Below are 20,704 nucleotides of genomic sequence, written 5' to 3'. Positions count from 1 at the left end.
TGATGCCAAGTAAATGCGCCATTGGATCCCACAGTAAGTACTTAGCGTGGATTATTAAATGTTTCGAAAAACTGTCTAACATTTTAGAAGCTTGAAGTCAATTGAACATATAACAACGATCGCTGTTTTAGTTTGGTACTGGGCGTTTGTCGATATGCTAGTTCAAATGTTTAACCCGGCAGGCGGTGGGCCTCCCGGCCACCTTCCGCGCGGTGGGGGGGGGGCATTTTTTTGCCCCCCCCCCCTTATCTCCGAAACTACTGGACGGATCTGGAAAACTCAAACGGCGTTCGATAGCCCTGTCAAATTTGTCGAAGGAAACCAAATTTCATTGACCTCGGGGTCACCGATGACGTCACAGGTCAGGTCAAAGATAAAATGTTTCACCGTTCACGGGGCTTCTAGGGAAAGCGCTATAACACCGAGTAAAACGCTTTTTGTCGAAAATCAGCGATAAGGCGTCAGTTGTCTAGTACATATGTTGCTATTAGAGGTCACTGGTCATACCAGGTCAGGTCACAGGTCAGGTCACCAAAGGTCACCAAGGGTCACCACATGAGCCCAACTTTACTAAGGTTATGCGATGCATGTTTTATGGCCAGTTTTTCATTTCCAACTCAATGATGTTGGTTATAAGACCATCAGGTACGTTTTAGGTCACTTTCTGGTGGAGGTCAGGTAAAAAAAGGTCAAATTTCAAAGTTGATATTTTTGCATAAAATGGGTATTGATTCGATGCAGCTCGTCACGGGGAGTCTAATGGTGGTCTTTATTTTGCGCGTACGAGGTCTAGAATTGCTAAAAAGTGAGTTTGAAAATTTGACGTCATCAATTTTGAACAGTTTTTTCGCTATAACTTGGCCAAAAAAGAGGTAGGTATCGATCTCAAATTTGGTATGTAAATAGAAGGCGGTAGGGACTATCACATATATTCCGGTTTTTCGAAATTCAAAAAACTTTTTGGATTTTTCGGCTATTATATTCAAAAAATCTATTTTTTGATTTTTGGGGGTCAAAATCCAAAAAATTCGAAAAACCGAAATAGCAGTTTTGTAGCCGTTTTGATTCCACACCTTGTATGTCTGAAACATTTTTCTGTATCTCTAAAGTTGTAGGCCTGACAGCTCTTCCCGCGAAACCTTTTTTGGTCAAAAATGGCAGGAATGACGTCACTCTGACGTCATTAGCGGCCAACCTATCATAGCCTTTGGAAAATTTTTGGTCACCATGTGCGCTAGCTACTCCCGGGAGGATACGATCAGCGCAGCGGTTCTCGAGATATATCGAAAAAACTAATGGCCGGGGGCAAAAAAAAATGTCCCCCCCCCCACCGCCTGGAAGGTTAAGCTTGTAGACTTATGAAGACATAATTTCGAGCTCAAAAAGGGTTCTTACCCCCGAAAATTTCACATCAGGAGCCGAACATTTAACCGTTAGTGTCCTTTTACTACCAAAGCACGACACTTCCCATATTATATCAGAGAACCTGTGACGTTACACTGACCAGTACGTAACTGGGTACATACCTAAGTGCTATAGATTTTATCGAGCAGAGCAATTACGGACTATCCTTACTTTTGCCAAATTGTCAGGGAACTCAGATTTGTTTTTCAATAGAAAAACACAATTCTAAAGAATAGTGTTTTAACTATTGACAACAAACCTTTGGTTATTTTCAGAAGTATTTAAAATGCAATATCAATCGTATCATGCGGATTCGTACATACGTTCTACACAAAAATAAATATAGGATGGCGAATGTTAGCGATTTAAAACGGTTTCTCACTGCTGTACCAGTGAAAAGTAAGCATTAGCTTAGCACTGGACTTTGTTGTGGATCGCAAAACTATGCAGAGGGTGGCTGAAGGGCACACGAGACTCCCCATATCCACGTATTATGAAATCGTTGGTATTCCGTGCCAAGCATCATACCGCCCTGCTGCTGTCCTAACCGACGAGCGAGCGGCGAGCGGCGGTGTAGCGCGGGTCCGGGCGGAAGGTAGATTTATCAGACAAATCAACAGGTTTCGGCTGGGACAATATTGACCCAAGTGTTCCCACACCGGGTAGGCGCAAAATAGCACACAGACACTCCCAGTCAGTTGTTAACTGGACTTCAGCGGACCGGTCCGTGTCGTCCCGGTGAACAAGGTAGGCACTCGGCACGACACAGCGTTTTACGATATAGAACGATTTCAGTGGTAATTTTCGCGTACGGTCTATTGGATGTTGAATGATGCGTTTTCGATAGGAAATATTCGATTGCAATATTTTTGTATGACCCGGAAATGACCCTATAATAGGTTATCCTATGACCCCATAGAGAAAAATTGACAATGGACTCAGGACGGATCGAGTCATTTGGAGTCATTTTCAACGTTCTCGCTCCACTTTGGCTACAAACTGCTGTGCAAATTTAGGGCACGCGTGACTTGTTGACCTCCCAAGATTAACCCTCGCCGGCCGAGGGGGGGGGGGGCGGGTGCCGCCCCCCATAGGGTTTTTTTCGCGATAGCTCCGAACACGCTGGCGATAGAGAGCTGAAACTTGGCATACCTGACCTTTGATTCAAGCCGAATCTTTTGACACCAACCGCATTTTTGGGTCAGGTCAGGTCACTGACCTATGACGTCATAAGTGAACCTCTGCAAGGTCTTCAGATGTCGCAATTTCACAACGCCCTCACTTCCAGAGGAGATGTCACAGGGAAATGAAACTTGCAGGATCTAGTATCCATTATGAGTCTCACATTTTGTATATCTCGGATTTTTCCTAAAGGTTATATGAGGTCAGGCCATTTTCGTGACCTCACCACTACCGTTTCCCGGTACCTAAGTCAATGGGGAAAAATGAAAACTGGTATTCTGGCGCCGGGAACGATCTCCAACTAGCTCAAGCACATATAATCGTGATTTGATGCACTCCTTGCAAGGTTAGATGCGTCACTTTTGCAATGTTGACCTTGCGTGACGTCATTTATGACGTCATCAAGGTCATATTAGTTTTTCGTCAATAACTCTGGATCAAATTGAGCTAGCGAGTGGGTAAAGCCACCAATGGACTCAGGAAGACCTGCCGAATCGAATGCTATGCGATATGACCTCTTTCGACCAGCTTCGTGACCTAAGGGTGCTGACCTGACCTTGACCTGAGGTCAACACCCTAAGTTGACCTGACCCGAACAAAAAGTATATCATTCGACGCGCCTGAAAGAGGCGAACACGATGCTGCCAAAATCGCGGCTCTGCGACCGTTTGTTGCGAAGTTATTCGCCAAAAACTGAACCGTACCTTAGGGCACTTGACCTGACCTTAGAGGTCACCGGTTGACCTAGGACCTTAAAATCGGGTACCAATCTCTGCGTCTCGTAACGGCGCACACGCTCGTTTTTTCCGCGACGCGCTAGCTCCACCAGGGGCGAAACGGCGAGAGGGGGTCGTACCCCCCCCCCCCTCTCGGCCGGCGCGTATGTAGAAAACCAATAGGTCCGGCGAGGGTTAAACGGTTGGAAGCGCCAACTGACGAATGGTTTGGGCAACGTATATTGTTTCAGCCATAGCCCCTTAGAACTCTGACGTGTAAGACAATTCGAGGTCCGCTGACTCTGTGCTGAATCTGGGCTGGACCTGAACGACATATTTTTGTTTTGTTTTTGTTAGGCAATTCAATTCGTCGCGCAGTCTTCCCTCATTCTCTTCTAGTTTTTCATATGTTCCGTGCCAGTTACCTATTATTCTCAATCGAAGCAAAAGTAAATTATTCATGCTGTCACGTGAATAGTTTGAGCGCCTAATTTTTGGTTGACGTTCCTGAAGAGGTCAATGAACTGTAGGTTGGCGAAGCGCTACCTGGAAACTCTGACCTGGAACTTCAGTCACTGTACTGTGGCATATGAAGCATGTAGGTAGGCTCTTCATCCCATCATCCGACGGAAGTGGACCGGACGGAGGTCGCATAAAATCTTTTTCATACTGCCCCGTGCTTTTAAAAGAAGAAACGAGGAGGGAATATACTTTTCTTGATTATTCTGGGGTGTCCATATTCATTCCATCGTAGACTAAATGATAAGTACCTTTCGCTTATATCATATGTAGTTCACAATAGATATGCGTTGGCTACCGAACCCCGTGCGTGTGACATTCGAAGATGAACAACCTACTCTTACTCTTGTTACAGGTCCTGATGGTAGTAAGCCATTTCTACGGATGCTGGGTGTAAGAAGTCATTTGCAATGAGCTATGTCTCATTTATGAAAGAATGCTTTTCCAAGAGTGCTCCTTACACTAAAAATGGTAGTGGTTGGAAACAAACATTCACAATTGCCTTGGATCTTGCGAATGGAGCATCTTTGTATGTATACGGGTGATAACGAAACATTACATGTGAACTCGTATGATTTCAAGATAAGTATCACCCTCTGAAGACAGCTTGGCGAAGAGGAGCAGATGACGATGGATATGGACGTCTCCGATACCGGCTTTCTTGCTGAAGGAAATGATTCTCGTCAAACGAACGTTTCCACATCCAACAACGCATGCATGTTTTTGGATTCTCCTGGCAAGACGCTGCTCGCCAGTATTTTCTCACCGCGCAGTTTATTCCACGGCGAGAATGTCCGAACTCCGAGTGGCTCTGGCATGTGCACTCCAAACACACCCAGCAGGTGCGGACTGGGAACACCAACCAGCAGCCGCATGGGAACACCGTGCCACCCGGACTTCGAGCCCATCGACTGCGCGATGATGCCGCCAGCAAAAGCGGCCAGTCCACCAAACGAGGCAAGAGGCGCACTCTACGGCTCTACTGAGATCGGATCGCCCGACCTGAGCTGTCTGCTGCGCGACTGGACAGAGCGAACACCGGAACACGACGGAGCGGCTTATCGGGAGCGGTCCTCCAGCTCGGTGGCGAGCTCGACGCTGCTGCGGCCGTCCCAGAGCGGACCGGCCGAGGCGCTCGGCCTCCGCTCGTCGCCTCAAATCGTACAGTCGCCGCTGGCACTGCTGGAGCCGGCCGGCCACTTGGTCGTGGCCAGTCCTCTGTCGTCGACGACCTGGCGCAGTCCCGGCCGTCGCCGACCCGAGTGGAGGTCTCCCTGCCCATCGTTTGGGGCACAGACGGCTACTCCGGTGTCTCCACTGGCGCTGGAGGGGACGTTTTGGTCGCAGCAGAGCGCGAGGCAGAGCTCTCCCACGGGTGCGACCTCCAATCCTGGCTGCGTGCGACTCCTGGGCCCAGCAGGGCTCTGTTCACCAACCACCGTCCAGTCCGAGTCAGCTACTGGGCTGCGTGATACATCCCCTCTCTTGTCCACTGGCCAGCCATCTGCCGTCCTAGTCTCCAGGCCAGCACCTGGCCAGATGAGAGCCCCACTCGGTGACCCGAGCCGCCAGCCCAGCGACCCCGCTGAGAGGCCCCGCGATCTTTCTTCTCCGACAAACACGGCTGAGGATGGCGATCCAGACGCGGACGACCTCAGTGATCTCTCACCGGACAGTGACGAAGACATGGACCAGTTGGACGTGCCGCAGGCCTTCTGCAAGCCCTTCCTGGACGGCCCCGACCTGCTGTTCTCCAACCGTCACCTGGCGTACCCTCACATGGACTCTCCGGTGCTGGGCCACTCGCGTCAGGTGACCCGGTTCGGCAAGGTGCGCTTCACCGTGTTCCCGGGCGTGCACTGGGCACGCGACCCCAGGGAGAGGAGACGGCAGCTGGCGGCGGCCAGGGGCATCCAGAGCAGCGGCCGACGGGGAAAACGGAAACTGGCGCCGAAACCTCAAAACAGTCGGTGTCAAGGGCGGGCCGATCGCAGTGAAGGTGCGTGCAACCGTTCAGAACAATGCTAAGTGTTTAAACACCGTTTGACGCACTGAGTTCTATTGTCAAAATATAATTGTTTTTTGTTACCTTTGGTGAGACATTTGCGACATATTTGTTGCTTTAATTACCAAATCATGACTCGCGTGACAGCATGAGTGACTGCTCTCGGTAATGGTTCCTCCCTCAGCTTCTGAAATTATAGGTATAATTTGGTCGCTTGAAAGGAAAACTAATTCGTTGCTTGGAAAGGAAACTAAGGAACTTTAATATTTGATTGAAAAAGTGTTCTTTTGATTAAGTACGTTAAGATCGCACAAAGAAGTGACACATTAGTTTTTCATTGCAACAATTTTTTAGCAGTATGCCTCTCTAGCTTGAAGCGATTTTTGCATTTTTATGGACCGCCCGTGTTTTTCAGGTAGCTACATTTACCTTCTAATTTACCTATATTTAGTCACATTAGCAAGTTTCAGTGTCGGGTCTTCTTCCCTCTTTTTCAGTCCTTTTTTCTATTTTATATCTGATAGGCAGGTATGTGCATTGCATAATGCATGCTACACATTGCACGCATGCGTAACCAAACACACATCATACGCGCTACTCAAATAATTAAATCGTTTTTTAGAATTCGTCATTCGTCTCTCGTTTTTCAATAATGTTTAATCTGTCGCTTATGAACGCATATCCGTTTAAAAACAAGAAGGCTTGTCATGATGTTTGTTTTCTTGGTTATTTAACGACGCATCAGTCAGACTTGACTATTAGCGTCGATGCTTGTCATGAAGTGTGCGGTACGCTCTATCGGTGGCAGCAGAAGCGGGTCGCGTGACAGGAATTCATAGCAAGCGCCGCCCTCCGGCCGCACGACCAATCCGCCAGTGCCGCCGTCAGCTGAGCTGACCTTGACCGGTCGCCCTTCGGCGGCCGACGGCGACCGACTCCACAGCAGCGCGCCGGGACGGCCGGCAGCCGGTGGGTTGTGCGGTGCCGCTGCGTGTGAATCTCACTAAAAGCTGGTAAGTAGCCGTTGTGTTGGTGTCATTGTGACAGGTGTGGCGATAGGTGTTGGTGGGTGATCAGGCGACAGATGTCGATATTTACTCAGCTAGATGGTTCAGAACTTAAAAACCTAACTTCATCCACCGACAGTTTTAAAAATCCAACTTCTTAAAAAGTGAGGTAACGTTCTTGTTGACCTGGTCCTATATCAAAGACATATCAAATCAAGAACTAGGTGGGAAAATATAAATACAAAGAGGAGCATAAACTTTTTGGATAAGATAACTGAACGAAACGCGTGTCCTGTATCCCTAATCTTAATCTTTTTATTGCACCTCTGATCAAACTGCAGCGAACTAAGCAGAAGTTTTTACCCACGCCATGGTGTTGAAGGGGGAGGGTTAAATTGTTTGATCCTTTCAAATTTTCGGAAAACTCATTCATCTCCTTTTCTCGCGAATATCAAAAGAGCGCACCGTGTGGATGGATCTCTCCGCAATGTTGAACATTACGACTCCGTATCATATCAGTGTTCTCTAAGGTCGCCAAATTACGGTAGGTGAATGGCACCTCAAGACGAGTAAATGCTCCGGCCCCATTTACACCGCCTGTTCAAATGATTGCTTGAACAGTGAACACTTTCTGTGATCGATAATGATTGCATGCTACGTAAAACAAATTTCTAGGACTTCTTACATCAGTGACCTTTATCTAACTTGAAGTCAATTATAATGTCTTATCGGAAGGTCAATGGTTAAAAATTTTGAATGTTCTTTCGGAAAAATGACATTCGTGATGCTCATAGTTGTCTTTCTACAGATGAACACTGAATACGGAATTGGGGAAATCGCACCTTGACCCTTTCCCTACCCTTTACTTTTGGATCGTGCTAGTTGGTAAAAAAGTCACCAACAATTTTTCAACAATAACTCATAACAGACATATATTGAGGCGATGAAAACGACTTATCGACTTATATATGCTCGCACGAATAACGCGAGCTGATTGAAACCCAAGTTACCGTTTCCAGTCAGGTCATAACCCTGACATAGAATCTAATTTTCAAGTCTTTTTTTCTTTGCCACGCGACCCAGAAGCTGAGTTATGGACTGAAGTTGGCGCAACCCCTCCCGCCAGCGTTGGAATTGAGGCTCCTTTCTGGTCCCGGCGTTTTATTCTCCGGGTGTGATAGCCCTGTCCAGCGTTTAGCCTTTCAGGACCCACTCGGGGCCACGGTTGTGTTTTGCCACTCGCACCAGTCGAGATGCAAAGTATAACGAAGCTTAAAATTTAGGGCCAGCCAAAGCAGCATAGCCCCGAATCATTGGAAATGTTTGCATATAGATGAAAGAAAGAAAAGGGCTTTTGAAATCGATTAATTTCGTAGCCGTGTATTCAGAGGTCCTAAGTAAGCTTCGCATGATTATTAACTTATCTCGACTGGGGAGCGGCGAAAACAGCCGCGGACCTGAGCGGGCCATAAAAGGCTAAACGCTGGACGGGGCTAACTCACTCGGAGAATATAAAGCCGGGGCCAGTAAGAGGCCACGATGCCAATTGCCAACGCAGCTCCCCCCTCACACACAACACCTCGACGTGTTACGATTGGACGTGCAGTCACACGTGTGCGTGTCAAACCGCGACACAGAAAACAGCGACCGAAAAACAGCGACGGGAAAACAGCGACATACTAATAGCGACAGTGTCTATAGCGACTCTCAGAACAGCGACACACGGATTTGAGCGATTCCTCAAAAGGGCGACGGGTTATAGGGCGACCGTGTGATATAGCGACTATAGTGTAAAATAGCGAGAAATGTCATAAGTGCGTTGAATGTGTATTTATCGTGCAGTTCATTTCGATTCGTTCGATTTCCATGTTACGATAGTTCGGTTCAGGATTCGATTGATTTCGTTCGTTTCGATACGTTCGATTTATAGACCCAGGCAAGAACAAGGTAACATGCTAGAAGCTCGGCAAGGGTAATGCAACGTCCTCTTCCTAATTTATATTTAATTCTAAGTTCCCTCCTATTGCGCTAAGATAATCCAATGTTCTATATGCATGCCTATTTTGAATGACCCGCGCTAAGCGCTTGTTAAGTATAAGGTATTTTTAAGCGCCGTGTTATGCCCCTATCTCCTCTGATTTGTGTCAAATTAAACTCTTGTAACGCCTGTTCCTTCTGGTCTTTACCCTTAATACTAACTGAAGTTTTCATTACTATTGATTTTTAACTTATAAATTACCTAACAAACGAGAAAGACGTCCAAACGTAAATGGTAAAAAATAATTCGAACGTCGCCTGACCCAAGATGCCTGACCCAGCCTGACCCAAGCCCGACCTTGATTATTTTTGTTGCATGATGCTAAAAACATGCCAAAGTGTCCAGAATGCCTCCCAAAAGAATACCTGAACCTGAATGATATTCGAAATTTTCCGCGATCGCTTTGCAACACGTCGCTGTTCCGCTATAAAGAAATATACCGACAGTCGCTACTTTACGCCGTCGCCCGTCGCTCTATAGCCCGTCGCCCTTTTTAAAGAATCACTAAAGTCCGCGTGTCGCTGTTCTGGGAGTCGCTATAGACACTGTCGCTTTTGTATGTCGCTGTTTTCCCGTCGCTGTTTTTCGGTCTCTATTTTCTTAATCGCGGTTTGACACGCCTGCCGCAGTCACAACTGCGTCAACTGCCCAATGTTTTAATGCACTTAATTTTATTGACATCCCGTCATTGATCTCCGTGTTGATTTAATTTTGTGTGCCTTTTCTCTCATTCATTTGTTGTTAACATTTTAGGAAAGTCATCCCTTTTTATCCCTCATGTTATTGACTATGCGCTCTACTTTTTAGAAATACTGGTCGAAAATCTGTTCGTTCAGTTCCTTAGATAAAAAACATTAGGCACACTATATATAACTACGAAGGCATGCCTTTCTAGGGGAACCATGAAAAACATGTTTAGTCATGCTGCTGGTGAGCGTTTCAAGATTTCATGTTTTTTGCTCATTTTTGCTCGAACATGACTTCAGTTTGACTTCAATAACTCCTGACCTAAGACTTAAAATTTTGTGTGAAGGTGTCAAATTGATGCCGGGAAGGTACTGAAAATTTGACGGCGCTGCGCGCCGCTGTTTTCATGTTATTCAGGAAAAAACACAGGGGGCCATATTGACCCCCCAATGGGGCCAGAAGAGTTAATTTTCTTGCTAATTGTGCTGTGTTTATTTCAGTTATACGGCCAAATCCTCACAATTGCTGCGCAAAGCCAGAGTAAGCTGTTCGAAAACAATGGAAGGCAGAAGCACATCAGCTCCTGAGAGCGCCTGCCCTGAGCTGCCGACTGAAACTAGCTCACAGGAGCACAGCGACCGCGTCTCGGAATCGCTGCACCCCTCAACCGCCTCAAGCATTCTTCCAGCTTCGGAGGTTTGCAATACTATGGCCGATACGCTACCCTCAAGAGACATTCATGCTGACGAGAGCGCTCTGTTTATGGAAGATGATGAGGCGTTTCTTGGTGACCTGACTTCTTTTCTTGATGACGACAGCATCCCGTGCGACCTAAACTTTGACCCAATCGAGAGCGAGCCAGCTCTGGAGACAGCCGAACGAAGCACCTGCAATGCCAATGTCAGCTCGAGAACCGTTCTGCCGTCAGAATTGGACGACCTTCTCGACATGGTGATGATGTCAGGGTATCGCACAAATGAGACCAGAGACGACGTTCAACACTGGATGGAGCCTGAGATTCCAGAAACCTACCACGAGAATCAATACGATCTTTCTCAAACCTTGCTCTCGTCAAGTTTTCCGTCCCTATTTGACGGCAGCGCGGATATGTCTCCGATTCCGCGACATTACCGAAGCACGACACAAATGCAGCCTTCAAGCACATGTGCGACCGACGAATGGAGGTCCTCAGAAGCCGGGGTAGCGAGCACCAGTCTGCTCGCCGCTCCTGGGGTCGACCAATGGCCCTCCGCCCCACCGGCTTCTCTCGGAGCCGCAAACATTAAATTGGAAAGGTCTCGGGTCACGGCAACAGTCACCTCGGCGTCAGTGGGGAACAGCGCTGCTAACTCTGCATCAGGCGCGGAAAACTCGGCCGATGACAGCTGCGTCTCATCCACGAGCCCCGACTTTCCGGGCCCGAGCTTCGGGAGTCCGTACGTCCCGGCGGCTCAGGACGATCCCTACTTTCCGCTCCCTGCGCTGGAGGTGATTCTGATGTCCTCTGAGGCCCGGTTCATGCACCTGGTGCAGACACTCTGCCGCGAGTTTCCCACTGAGCTGCACCAGTTCATGTTGGTGGTGTCTGGGGATCGGGGCATCACGCCGCCACCCGCTGACGGCCAAGTCATGTCCGTGAAAGGCATGCTGGAACTGCGCCGCGAGATCGAGCAGGTCCAGCCTATAGATACCCTTCTGCTGGAGAGAATCATTACAGAAAGTGAACACAAGCTTGGCAGACACGAGCGGATCCTCAAGGAGATATTGCGCATCACTTGCCGCGGAGACATGTCGCAGTGGGAACGAAAACTGGTCTGGGGAAGGGAGGAGAGGAAAAGGCTTCAGGATGAAACAGACAATGCGAACTCCGCGTCCACACTGAAGCGACATCGTGCACTCCAGAAATCTACCGATCCCCTTTTGGGAGGTGTGATTGCTGAATCAGAGGTCCCTGAGTTCAGCTTGGAAGAGGTGGCCGACGAGATCAGCGTGACATCGTTGGAGAGCGACACAGAGCCGGACCAGACGGACCTGCCGCACGCCTTCTGTTACCCGAAGGGCCCCGACCTGCTGCGCTCCAACCGGGACGTGGCCCACCCGCACCTGGAGGCGCCCGTGGCCGACTCTGTGTGCCAGACCCAGTTCGGCAAGGTGAAGTTCTCCGTGTACCCGGGAATCCGCTGGGGGCGGGATCCACTGCGGAAAAAGAAGCGTCTCGAAAGGAAACTGAGTGAGGTTCTCAAAGACGGTGAAGCCGATGTGTTCATCTGCGATGACCTTCTCGAAGACCTGGACATGGAGTCTTCCGTGGAATCCCTTCTTCAATGCCTGACGCAGCACAACTTGCGCTGCCCAAAAGCTGCCGAGTGGCAGCGCAGCCGTTCGCTGTCGTCTCTGGAACGTAGCACCACCAGCTGCAGAGCATCCCGGCCGTCCACCAGCCACCTCATCATCCGCAAAATGTCTGACGGCACACCGTTCCTAGACGGGGCCGGCCAGCGCGCCTCGACGAGAACCATGGACAGGGAGGAGTTTCTCTCTCAGCTGGCCGACGGACGAATGACGCTGGCCACTCAGCCTCCGGAGCACTACAACCAGCTGCTGGTCAAGCGGTCTGAGACGGACGGAAAGAGTGGCTGCTCAGGGTCACGCCGCATGTCAGAAACCGGTCTGATTCGTCACCCGGTGTCCTTGCCCGGCCTACCGTCTCAGCAGGACATCTCGCTTGCCTCGCAAGTGGCCAAGGATTTGCTGAGTAGACAAACCCGGGACCTGTATCGGTCCTCTATGCTTCGATCTGACAAACGGGAAGAGATGGGCGTAAGCCAGCCGGGACGCCTCGGCAAGGGTCGTGATGGTACGGGGCTCGACAGGCAAAAACGTGGCCTCGAAACTCGAGAAGGTAATGGAGCATTCTCTGCTGCTGCCACCTCGTCGAATGACAACGATTCCCATTGGAAAAATCTTATGGATTCTGTCTTACAGCCGAGAAGCCGAAGCAGATCATCAACAAGCTCAGACAGGAAGAGATCTCTGGATTTCCGTCACGAATCGTCACAGCGAAAGCGTCACTTCTCCTTGGGGACAACCAGGCCGAGAGATCTATCGAAGCACACCAGAGCTCCTCATCCGCCCACCATCCTTCTACAAGGCGTTCCACTTGCGAGCACCGCCTGCACCCCATCTGTGTCTCACAGAAGCACGTCCCTGCACAGGCAGCCTCTCCTGTTGCCGAAGCCCGCAGTATCCATCTCGAGCACCGCAATCCACACCTCCATCTCGATGCAGTCCTCGAGCGGCTCGGTCGGCAAGCTGGGGTCCTTCAGCACCCGGCTGAGCCGCGGGTACGACACGCTCCTGGGCACGGCTCGGGGGCGTGGACACGCTGTGGGCACCGGTCCCCGTCAGGACGGAGGCAGGCTGGTGCCGCTGGAGCCCGAGTCCGTCGTGGTGGGGGACGGACGGGAGCAGCAGCCGGCGGAAGGGGAGGGAAGCGCTCTGACGGAGCCGGCCTCTGTGACCGCTGAGGAGGCCAAGAGAGTCATCATGGAGCCGCCGTCACCCAAAAGCCTGCAGGCGCGAGATAAAATACTACGCGGTATGTTACGGTCAACACTGCAAATGAATTATAACTGCCGTTGTACGATAGCGTCATTAAAAGGACAGATTGCATTTGATATAACTACTTTATGCTGACAATAATCTTTACAATGTTTCGACCTTTATGCTGAGCACCTAATGAGCATAGAAAATAGCATATGGGCATTAGATGCACAAACAATCTGATACTTATTGCTGTCGAAACTTCAAAATGCAGCCCTTGTCACAAAAAACTGTAAATCGAGTAAGCTTGATTTGAAGTAGACTGTGCTCAGAAACATGTTGTGTGTGACGCGCGTCGTCGTCCAAACCTCGTCCGGCGATCGGCCCTGCTTCCTCTGCAGCGATGGTGTCTGTGACTGATGACACCGATGACGTCACGTCGATGCACTACCACCGGCCGCGCCACTGCGACTTTCGCCGTCTCGGCATCGGAGGGTTCCTGATGGAGCCGGCTGGCGGCCGCGGCCGACTCAAGATCATCTACAGCGCCAGGTCGGGGATGAGTTAGTAGACGAGCAGCCGATTTAAAACGACCTAAACCGCTAGCCACGCGTAGTTATCCCGCGCCCCACTGGGGTCTGCGTATAACACGCCCTACTGGGGGGGGGCTATTCATAGCCCCCCCTCCTAACTCCGAAACTACTGGGCCGATCGTCAAAATTCAAACGGCGTCTGATAGCCCTGGAAAAACTGTCGAGCGAAACCTAATTTCATTGACCTCGAGGTCACCGATGACGTCACAGGTCAGGTCAAAGTAAAAATTATTAGCATTTTGGCTTGATCACGTTTTGGCCTCTGGGCCCCGTCTTACCAGTCAGATCAGGCTCATTTTTGGATCACACACTCGGGAACAGATGCTCTAGTTACCCTGAGGGTACCAAACTTGTACTTTGATTTTCAGGTCAAGGTCAGGTCATCACAGGTCACGAAAATATTATATCATGCGTCGGTCACGTGACACATATTTTATGGTCCATTTAGGTCAGAGATTTCGAATTTGATGTCGTCTGTGTTATTCGAGGTCATTTTGAGTCGAATTTAGCTTATGTTAGGTCACTTTCAGGTCAAAAAAGGTCAAATTTTGAAGTTAAAATTTTTTAACAAAAAAGGTGTCTATTGGATGCAGTTTGAGCTCAGGAACATGATGGTGCTATTTATATTGGCGTACGATGTCAAATACGTGCTGAAAAATTGATTTTAAAAATTAATAATTGTGAATTTTTTGCAATAATGCCTAAAACTTGGCCATTTTTGAAGATATTTAGCTAAAACTTGCTAGAGTTAGTCATAATAATGAGTACTATCACATATATTCCGGTTTTTTTTAAAGTCAAAAACTTTTTGAAAAAAAATGTAAAAATATAAATTTTGGATATTATTATATAAAATTTTCAAAATTTTCAAAATTTCGAAAATCCGAGACAGCAGTTTGATAGCACAGTCTATTCTGAGTCCTCTCATGCAAAGAAATTGGATCTAGCTTAAAAACTGAGCTCTTGGGAGCGATTGCCGTGGTTCAATGTTTTGCGTCGAAATCGGCTGAACATGACGCCACTCTGACGTCATTTTCGGCCGACCTATAGTAGGTACGAAGTTCAAATTTTGACACAAGGTGTCAAATTGATGCAGCCTAAGGTACTGAAAGTTTGGCGTCGATATGTCAAGCGGTTTGGAAGTTATTGCAGAAAAACGGGAGGTCGGCTATAAATAGCCCCCCCAGTGGGGCGCGGGTTATTAGGTACGCTACCACCTCATCATGTAAGTAAAATTTTCATTTTATTGTCTACCACTGTCCGCTTAAAGTGACCATCCCACCTTAACATTAGTTTTGAGTTAAGATAGCCAAAATGGGGTCCCTGACTTGCACTTACCGGTTTGAGCACTCACAACATCGAGAAATCCCTCAAATCGAAAATATCTCATTTCAAAGTTGTAGCACTTTGATTCAGAGGGGCTAATGCATTAGAATGCCCCCTCTGGATGTGTGACGTCAGCGCAGATCTAACGATTTTAAATCTTTTACTAAAACGTTTGGTAACACGCGGTGGTATATGCTGCTTTTCGCGCAACAAGTGCCGCTCTTTCAGCTAGCAAACTATTGCTTCCAAATAAAGTCGCTAGGAATAGCGACTAGGAATAGCGAATAGATCCCAAAAAGTAAACAAATCTAAAAGCGGAATATTTTGAAAACCGGTGGATATTTTTCGGTGAAATTTGGTACACCTATTCGTTTTCGCTCTTTCTGAACCGAGCGACATCACTTTCATGCCAATTCATTAAATTTTGTGAAGGTGGGAGGGTCCCTTTAATTCATTTCCGTCAACTATTCCGCCATCACAGACTAAGAGTTTTCTGTAAAATAGCATTTATCCATCTACTGACAGTAGGTATTTCCGAACCTAACATCAAAATGAATCGAGAAGCCTGTGCGTGTAATTATGGCGATTGCAAAATGAAAAAGTAAAGACTAGAATAAAGCGCGTGTCGTAGAGTGCACTCACGATGCAAACACACTAGTTTCTGTTACTGCCGCTAGATGTCTCTCAAAGCGAACGCCTGGAACATGCTGTGCCGCAATACTCAGCCGGTTCCTTTCTATCGCTAGCGTACTCCTGTTGCCGGGGAAAAGGCTGGGGACAAACACATAAATCTAACGTCATAAGACATCGCTCACATTTTCAAAAAACTTATCCTTGGAACAAAATATTTATAGTTATCCTATTTTACAGAAAGATTGTGTACGAGTTCGACTATCCACCGGCATCTGAGGAATGCGAGCAAAGACAGCTGGTTCACATAGAGGTCAAGTTCTCCAGCGTCATTGCGTTACAATCATCCACAGAAGAGGTATGAAATAGTTCCAAAATATTTTCACCTGCTACCGATCCTCCCAGTGTATAATAGGCGAGAATATGACCACCCCGTGGATATCGTATGTGCATTTGTGTGTCCATCAGTCTGTGGTAGCTTGTGTCATAGACCACTATATACACAAGTGGTCTATGCTTGTGTGTATGTGACACCGACCCTCCCCACACGGAACAGCTGGGGATCGTATTTACTTGTGCATAAGTGTGACGCTGCCCCCCCCCCCCCCTCCCCGCTCGGGGCAGCTGAGGATCGTGGTGTGCCAGATACCGACCGTGCTCGTCGGTCGGCCCTCGTCGGAGCCCGTCTCACAGCGCGGTCGACCCTGCGAGGCCGGCACCGGTGACCCGACCGAGCCAGAGATCACCAACACTGACCCCCGGCTGCGAGCCTTCGTCAGTGGAGACATAAGGGACTCGCCGCTGCATCTGGTATGTCCTGTAGGCCGTAGCGGAGGGAGCTGACTAGGTGGTCAGAATGGTGAACAGAACTACAGTCACAGACTGTAAAGAAAGTTGGGGATATCACACAGTTATCGGTTGATTATTCTTATCTTCCGTGGGCGAGCCATGGTTTGGTGCTGTCCAACGGCGATTTTTTCACTAGCACTCACGGTACGTTCAAGAAGGACGTTGAATGTGTTGCCCGCTGCCCTGTGACGGGTTGTGGGCCGTTCAGCTGCAGCTGAGTCAGGCAGCGTGTGAGGCCGCCTGCCGCACGCTGGGCAGGGTCAGCCGCCGCTTCCACGATATGCTCTGCTGTCCGCCGCGACTCGACGGCTACGTGCCCCGCTGGAGACTGGTGTCCGCCAGTGACGTCACCAGCTGGAGACCGGCGTCCACCAGTGACGTCACGGGTGCAGGTTAGTCGTGTGGCGGCGCTAGGACGCGGGGTATTTCTTTCAGTGATGTCACGGGACCGGGCCTACATACCCGATAGTTGCCAATGAGGCTATGTAATACAATTATCAATGGTGGCAGTTAATCCCGATTAATATTTATTTAGATTTTCCGAAACTGCCAAAGAAATTGTCCCCTAACCAAAATGACTATCCCTGACATCCAATTCCAGTGTGCCAGCCCTGTGCTCCCACTGTATATACCTAATTGATCTGATTCCACTACAAATAGCCGCCCACAATATAGCTGACCTTACCCCACTATGGCTGACAATGCTGACCCGACCCCACCGTGACTGGCCCGAAGGCCGAACCCCCACCGTCATTGACCAGACCCCACCCTCCTCTGGCAGCTGTGGGCGCGGCCGGCGGTGCAGGAGTGAGCCAGGAGGGCTGTCAGACGTGGCTGCAGTCCGGTCAGCCCCAGAGCTGTAACTGCCGCTTCTCCTGCCGGTTAGTGGCCTTGGTAGCCCCCTGACCGTCACACTGACTGCTCATTAAAACAGGACGTCACTGCAGTGCACTGCAGGTGCACTGTAGAGCCTCAGAAAAATAATACCTACCTACGCTTTGGATGTGTACGATGATATAAAAACACCGGGTATAAAACGTACTACACCCGAAAGTGGTGTTGGATGACTTTCCGAAGCGAACCAATTGCGCGGAAATGAGCCTCTCACCCAACATTTTCTGTAATTACCTATAAGGTCATTTAGCTATATTTTATTTGCTTTATCCCCCCAGTGTGTGTCGGTATGTGTGAGTGACGTCACGATTGTAAGTATGACGTCACGTTGTGCGCCGGCGCAGCTCGCTGGACTGTCCGTGCTCGCGTGCCTCTCTGCCCTGCGGCTATGGCAGCACCGCGTGCCGCTGCGGCCCGGGCTGCTCCAACACCTTCAACGCCGTGCTGGAGGAGGGCATCGACGTGGAGACGGCCCGCGAGGACACGTGCCTCGTGCAGAACGTGTTCGCCGTCAACAAGGTAGAGTCGGTGGAATGGTAACGATGGATCAAAAGGAGGCTTCGATTGGAATTGAAACCGGGTAAAACTGAGCGGTCAGTGTCAGGTCCACTACTGCATAGTACCATTGGCAACGAGCCTTGCTTGGCGTGCTATCTGACTCAACAGTTGACGTTTTACGATCAACGTTTGGATATATTTTAAGCGAAGTTCTAGTACCTATTTTGAATTTAAGTGTAACCGTGCCCACTTCCTGAATAAGCCGATCCGAAATGTCACCGAATTGTTTTTTGCTGACTTTGTTCTTCGTTGTTTTTTCATTCACGGTTGTCTTTTTTCGGCCTGTCGCCAGCCGAAGGAGATTCGTCGCCTGCTGTCGGACTCGCAGCCCTGTCCGCACTGCCATCTGTTGGTGGAGATTCGCAGCGTGGTGCCCATGCAGCGGCCGTGCCCGCACTGCTCCAAACCGGTGGTGTTCTCCTGGTGTCAGCGCAAACTGCGCGACAGCCGCAACCACTGCCTGGTCTGCATCGGCTGCTCCGAGGTCAACTTCCAGCACTGCCTGGTGAGGCCGCACGGCAGACCGCAGCGCGTCAATCAGCCGCTGGGAAACACATTACCTACCTCGCCTGTGCTAGCAGCGCTTCCGATTTTACATCTAATCTCAATGCATTTCCTTCCTTAACGATTTTGTTATTTACCGGATTTATCAAAAACAGCTTCATACTTATCGTTACCAAAAGGCCCCGTACCACTAGTCTCTAAGTACCGTCAGAGACCTACACAATAGGTAGGGGAGAGTGGGGCACATTCGTGCAAAAAATGGATAAACCCATATATCTGTTCTTTGGTTAGTGCAATGGCAAAATTGTTGATTGTAGTATGGAAAGGAACTATTGCAGATAGTTTTCCTCTTTAAAAGTTATCCTATAAAATTATTGCTTCCATTAGTAAAAATGACTTTTATTAACTCTGAACATTTGCACGAAACTGCCCCACCTATGGGGCACATTCGTTCAAGAGATGGGGCACTTCCGTTCACCCGGCAAAATTCGAGAAATTACCGGGCATTACCAGAAATTTACCAAAGGAAATTGGCAGGGGGTCATTTCACTTGATTCCTTTCGACAAGAATGCATTGCACAACAAATGTAGAAAGAATGGGCTGGCCAACAAGAATGTGCCAACTGCCGGCCTCCGTGACCTCGCCAAGTTCGCGTGAATTGCTCGTCACGACGTCGCAAGCAGTCGAGACTGAGTCAGGCGAGCGTCATTAGAGAAACCTACTACAGATAAAGTCATAAATCGCAAAAACTAAAAAAAATATGCACGAATGTGCCCCCAGGCAGTGCGTACACGAACCTGCCCCACAACGTTATTAGTAATATATTTCAAAATTTCTTTTTGAAAAAATGACACTTTTTCAAAAAACAAGTTTGCAGTAGTTCCGTGAATAGAGTGGGCTTCTTCACCCCCAATTTTGAAAAGCTGAACCACATTTCCGAGTCAGGATCACGAAAATGGATGATATGAGAAAAGTTTGGAAAGCTCACGAATATTACAAATTTGCGTTTTTATCAAGCATGACAGCAGGTACAGTGTTGTCTTCTACGGTGAACGAAGGGCGGCAATGATAGACATAGTTCCATAATTTACCTTGAGCTCGTGCAGTCACTCGTGTTCCCATAAACTGCTGAAAACGAATGTGCCCCATGCACGAATGTGCCCCACTCTCCCCTACTCTGTTTAGTCTCTAGCTTCGTCTGACTCACATCGACAGTCAGTTCACCCCACCCGCCCTGTTTTGTCCCCTCGGTCGGCAGCTCTGCAAGTTCTGCACGCGGCGCACCCGCCAGCACGGACCGTGCACGCAGTGCGCGGCTCGCGGCGAACAGTGGCGCACCAGCCGGCGCTATGTCACTGCCGAGGGCCAGCTGTTCTCGCGTCAGCTGATGTCTGAGCTGCGACTGACGCCGACTGGGGCAGGACGGGACTGCGGCGGCCCGGCGACCAGTGGGGAGGGCGACGGCCCGTCAGCTACCGTGTAAGGAAGCCAGCAGCGGGAGACAGGACTGCTGTCTGAGGCAGTCCGTGGTAAGAGGAAGGACAGCCCCCAGCCACCGTCTGAGGCAGGACTGCAGTCTGAGATAGAACTGCAGTCTGAGGGAGGATCTGAGACAGGACTGCCGCCTGAGGGAGGGCTGCAGTCTGAGACAGGACTGCCTCCTGAGGGAGGACTGCAGTCTGAGGCAGGATCACCGTGTGAGGGAGGACTGCAGTCTGAGGCAGGATCACCGTCTGAGGCAGAACTGCCGTCTGAGAAAGGTCTGCCGCTTGAGGCAGCCCGCGGTGAGAGTCTAGTCTGTCCTGTCGATTTCTACCTCGGATTTGAAGGACCAACGAGAGGCGAGAGGCTCGAGAGGCTGTTTTTGTTCTATTTGTCTCGTGGTGTTTATGTGCGTACTACTACGCAAACTACATAGTTATTAGTTAATTATGAACATGTTACACGCATTTTGTTTCATTGTAATAATTTGAGTAACTAATCGTCACTTTCAGCACAAGTAAGAGGAAATAAAACCGGATGACGTTACGACTCATGCCTATAGTGATTCGTTGATATGGAAACTGCTCAGGCACTGTTATTCTTATATGCTTTTGTTACATTTCTATCGCATTAGTGATCTGTTTTCTCGTCATTTCTATCAATATATTTTTTCCATCAACCACCTCGTTTTTAAGTTCTTATCGGTAAACAAAGATCTCATGGTCAGAGATGCTTCGTTTTCCTATGAAGGATAAAATCTGGAAAG

At 49.0% G+C, this 20,704-nt stretch overlaps 2 protein-coding genes across 4 annotated transcripts; both read left to right on the top strand.

Moving 5' to 3' along the window:
- Positions 1 to 3,638: 3,638 nt before the first annotated feature.
- LOC122371183 lies at positions 3,639 to 5,909 on the top strand. 3 transcript variants are annotated; one of them, XM_043347321.1, is made up of 2 exons: positions 3,639 to 3,900; positions 4,177 to 5,909. In XM_043347321.1, exon 2 carries the CDS (start codon positions 4,446 to 4,448, stop codon positions 5,847 to 5,849), a length of 1,404 nt encoding a protein of 467 aa, XP_043203256.1. In that variant the 5' UTR covers positions 3,639 to 3,900; positions 4,177 to 4,445; the 3' UTR covers positions 5,850 to 5,909. The 3 variants fall into 3 exon arrangements, with proteins under 3 accessions (XP_043203256.1, XP_043203257.1, XP_043203258.1); XM_043347322.1 differs by having other exon boundaries at positions 3,811 to 3,904; XM_043347323.1 differs by lacking the exon at positions 3,639 to 3,900 and adding an exon at positions 3,908 to 3,949.
- An 832-nt stretch (positions 5,910 to 6,741) lies between these two features.
- On the top strand, positions 6,742 to 20,617 carry LOC122371180. The gene is made up of 10 exons (XM_043347318.1): positions 6,742 to 6,839; positions 10,059 to 13,156; positions 13,503 to 13,653; positions 15,891 to 16,008; positions 16,275 to 16,460; positions 16,708 to 16,891; positions 17,281 to 17,380; positions 17,738 to 17,912; positions 18,244 to 18,456; positions 19,715 to 20,617. The coding sequence occupies exons 2-10, from the start codon at positions 10,117 to 10,119 to the stop codon at positions 19,937 to 19,939; spliced, it is 4,392 nt and encodes a 1,463-aa protein (XP_043203253.1). The 5' UTR covers positions 6,742 to 6,839; positions 10,059 to 10,116; the 3' UTR covers positions 19,940 to 20,617.
- Positions 20,618 to 20,704: the final 87 nt, after the last annotated feature.

This window comes from Amphibalanus amphitrite, unplaced genomic scaffold, assembly GCF_019059575.1.
Source record: "Amphibalanus amphitrite isolate SeventyFive unplaced genomic scaffold, NRLGWU_Aamphi_draft 001213F_arrow, whole genome shotgun sequence".
In the NCBI taxonomy this organism is placed as follows: Eukaryota; Metazoa; Arthropoda; class Thecostraca; order Balanomorpha; family Balanidae; genus Amphibalanus; species Amphibalanus amphitrite.
Note: the sequence above shows the minus strand (reverse complement) of the source record. Positions and strands in the feature narration are given on the sequence as shown.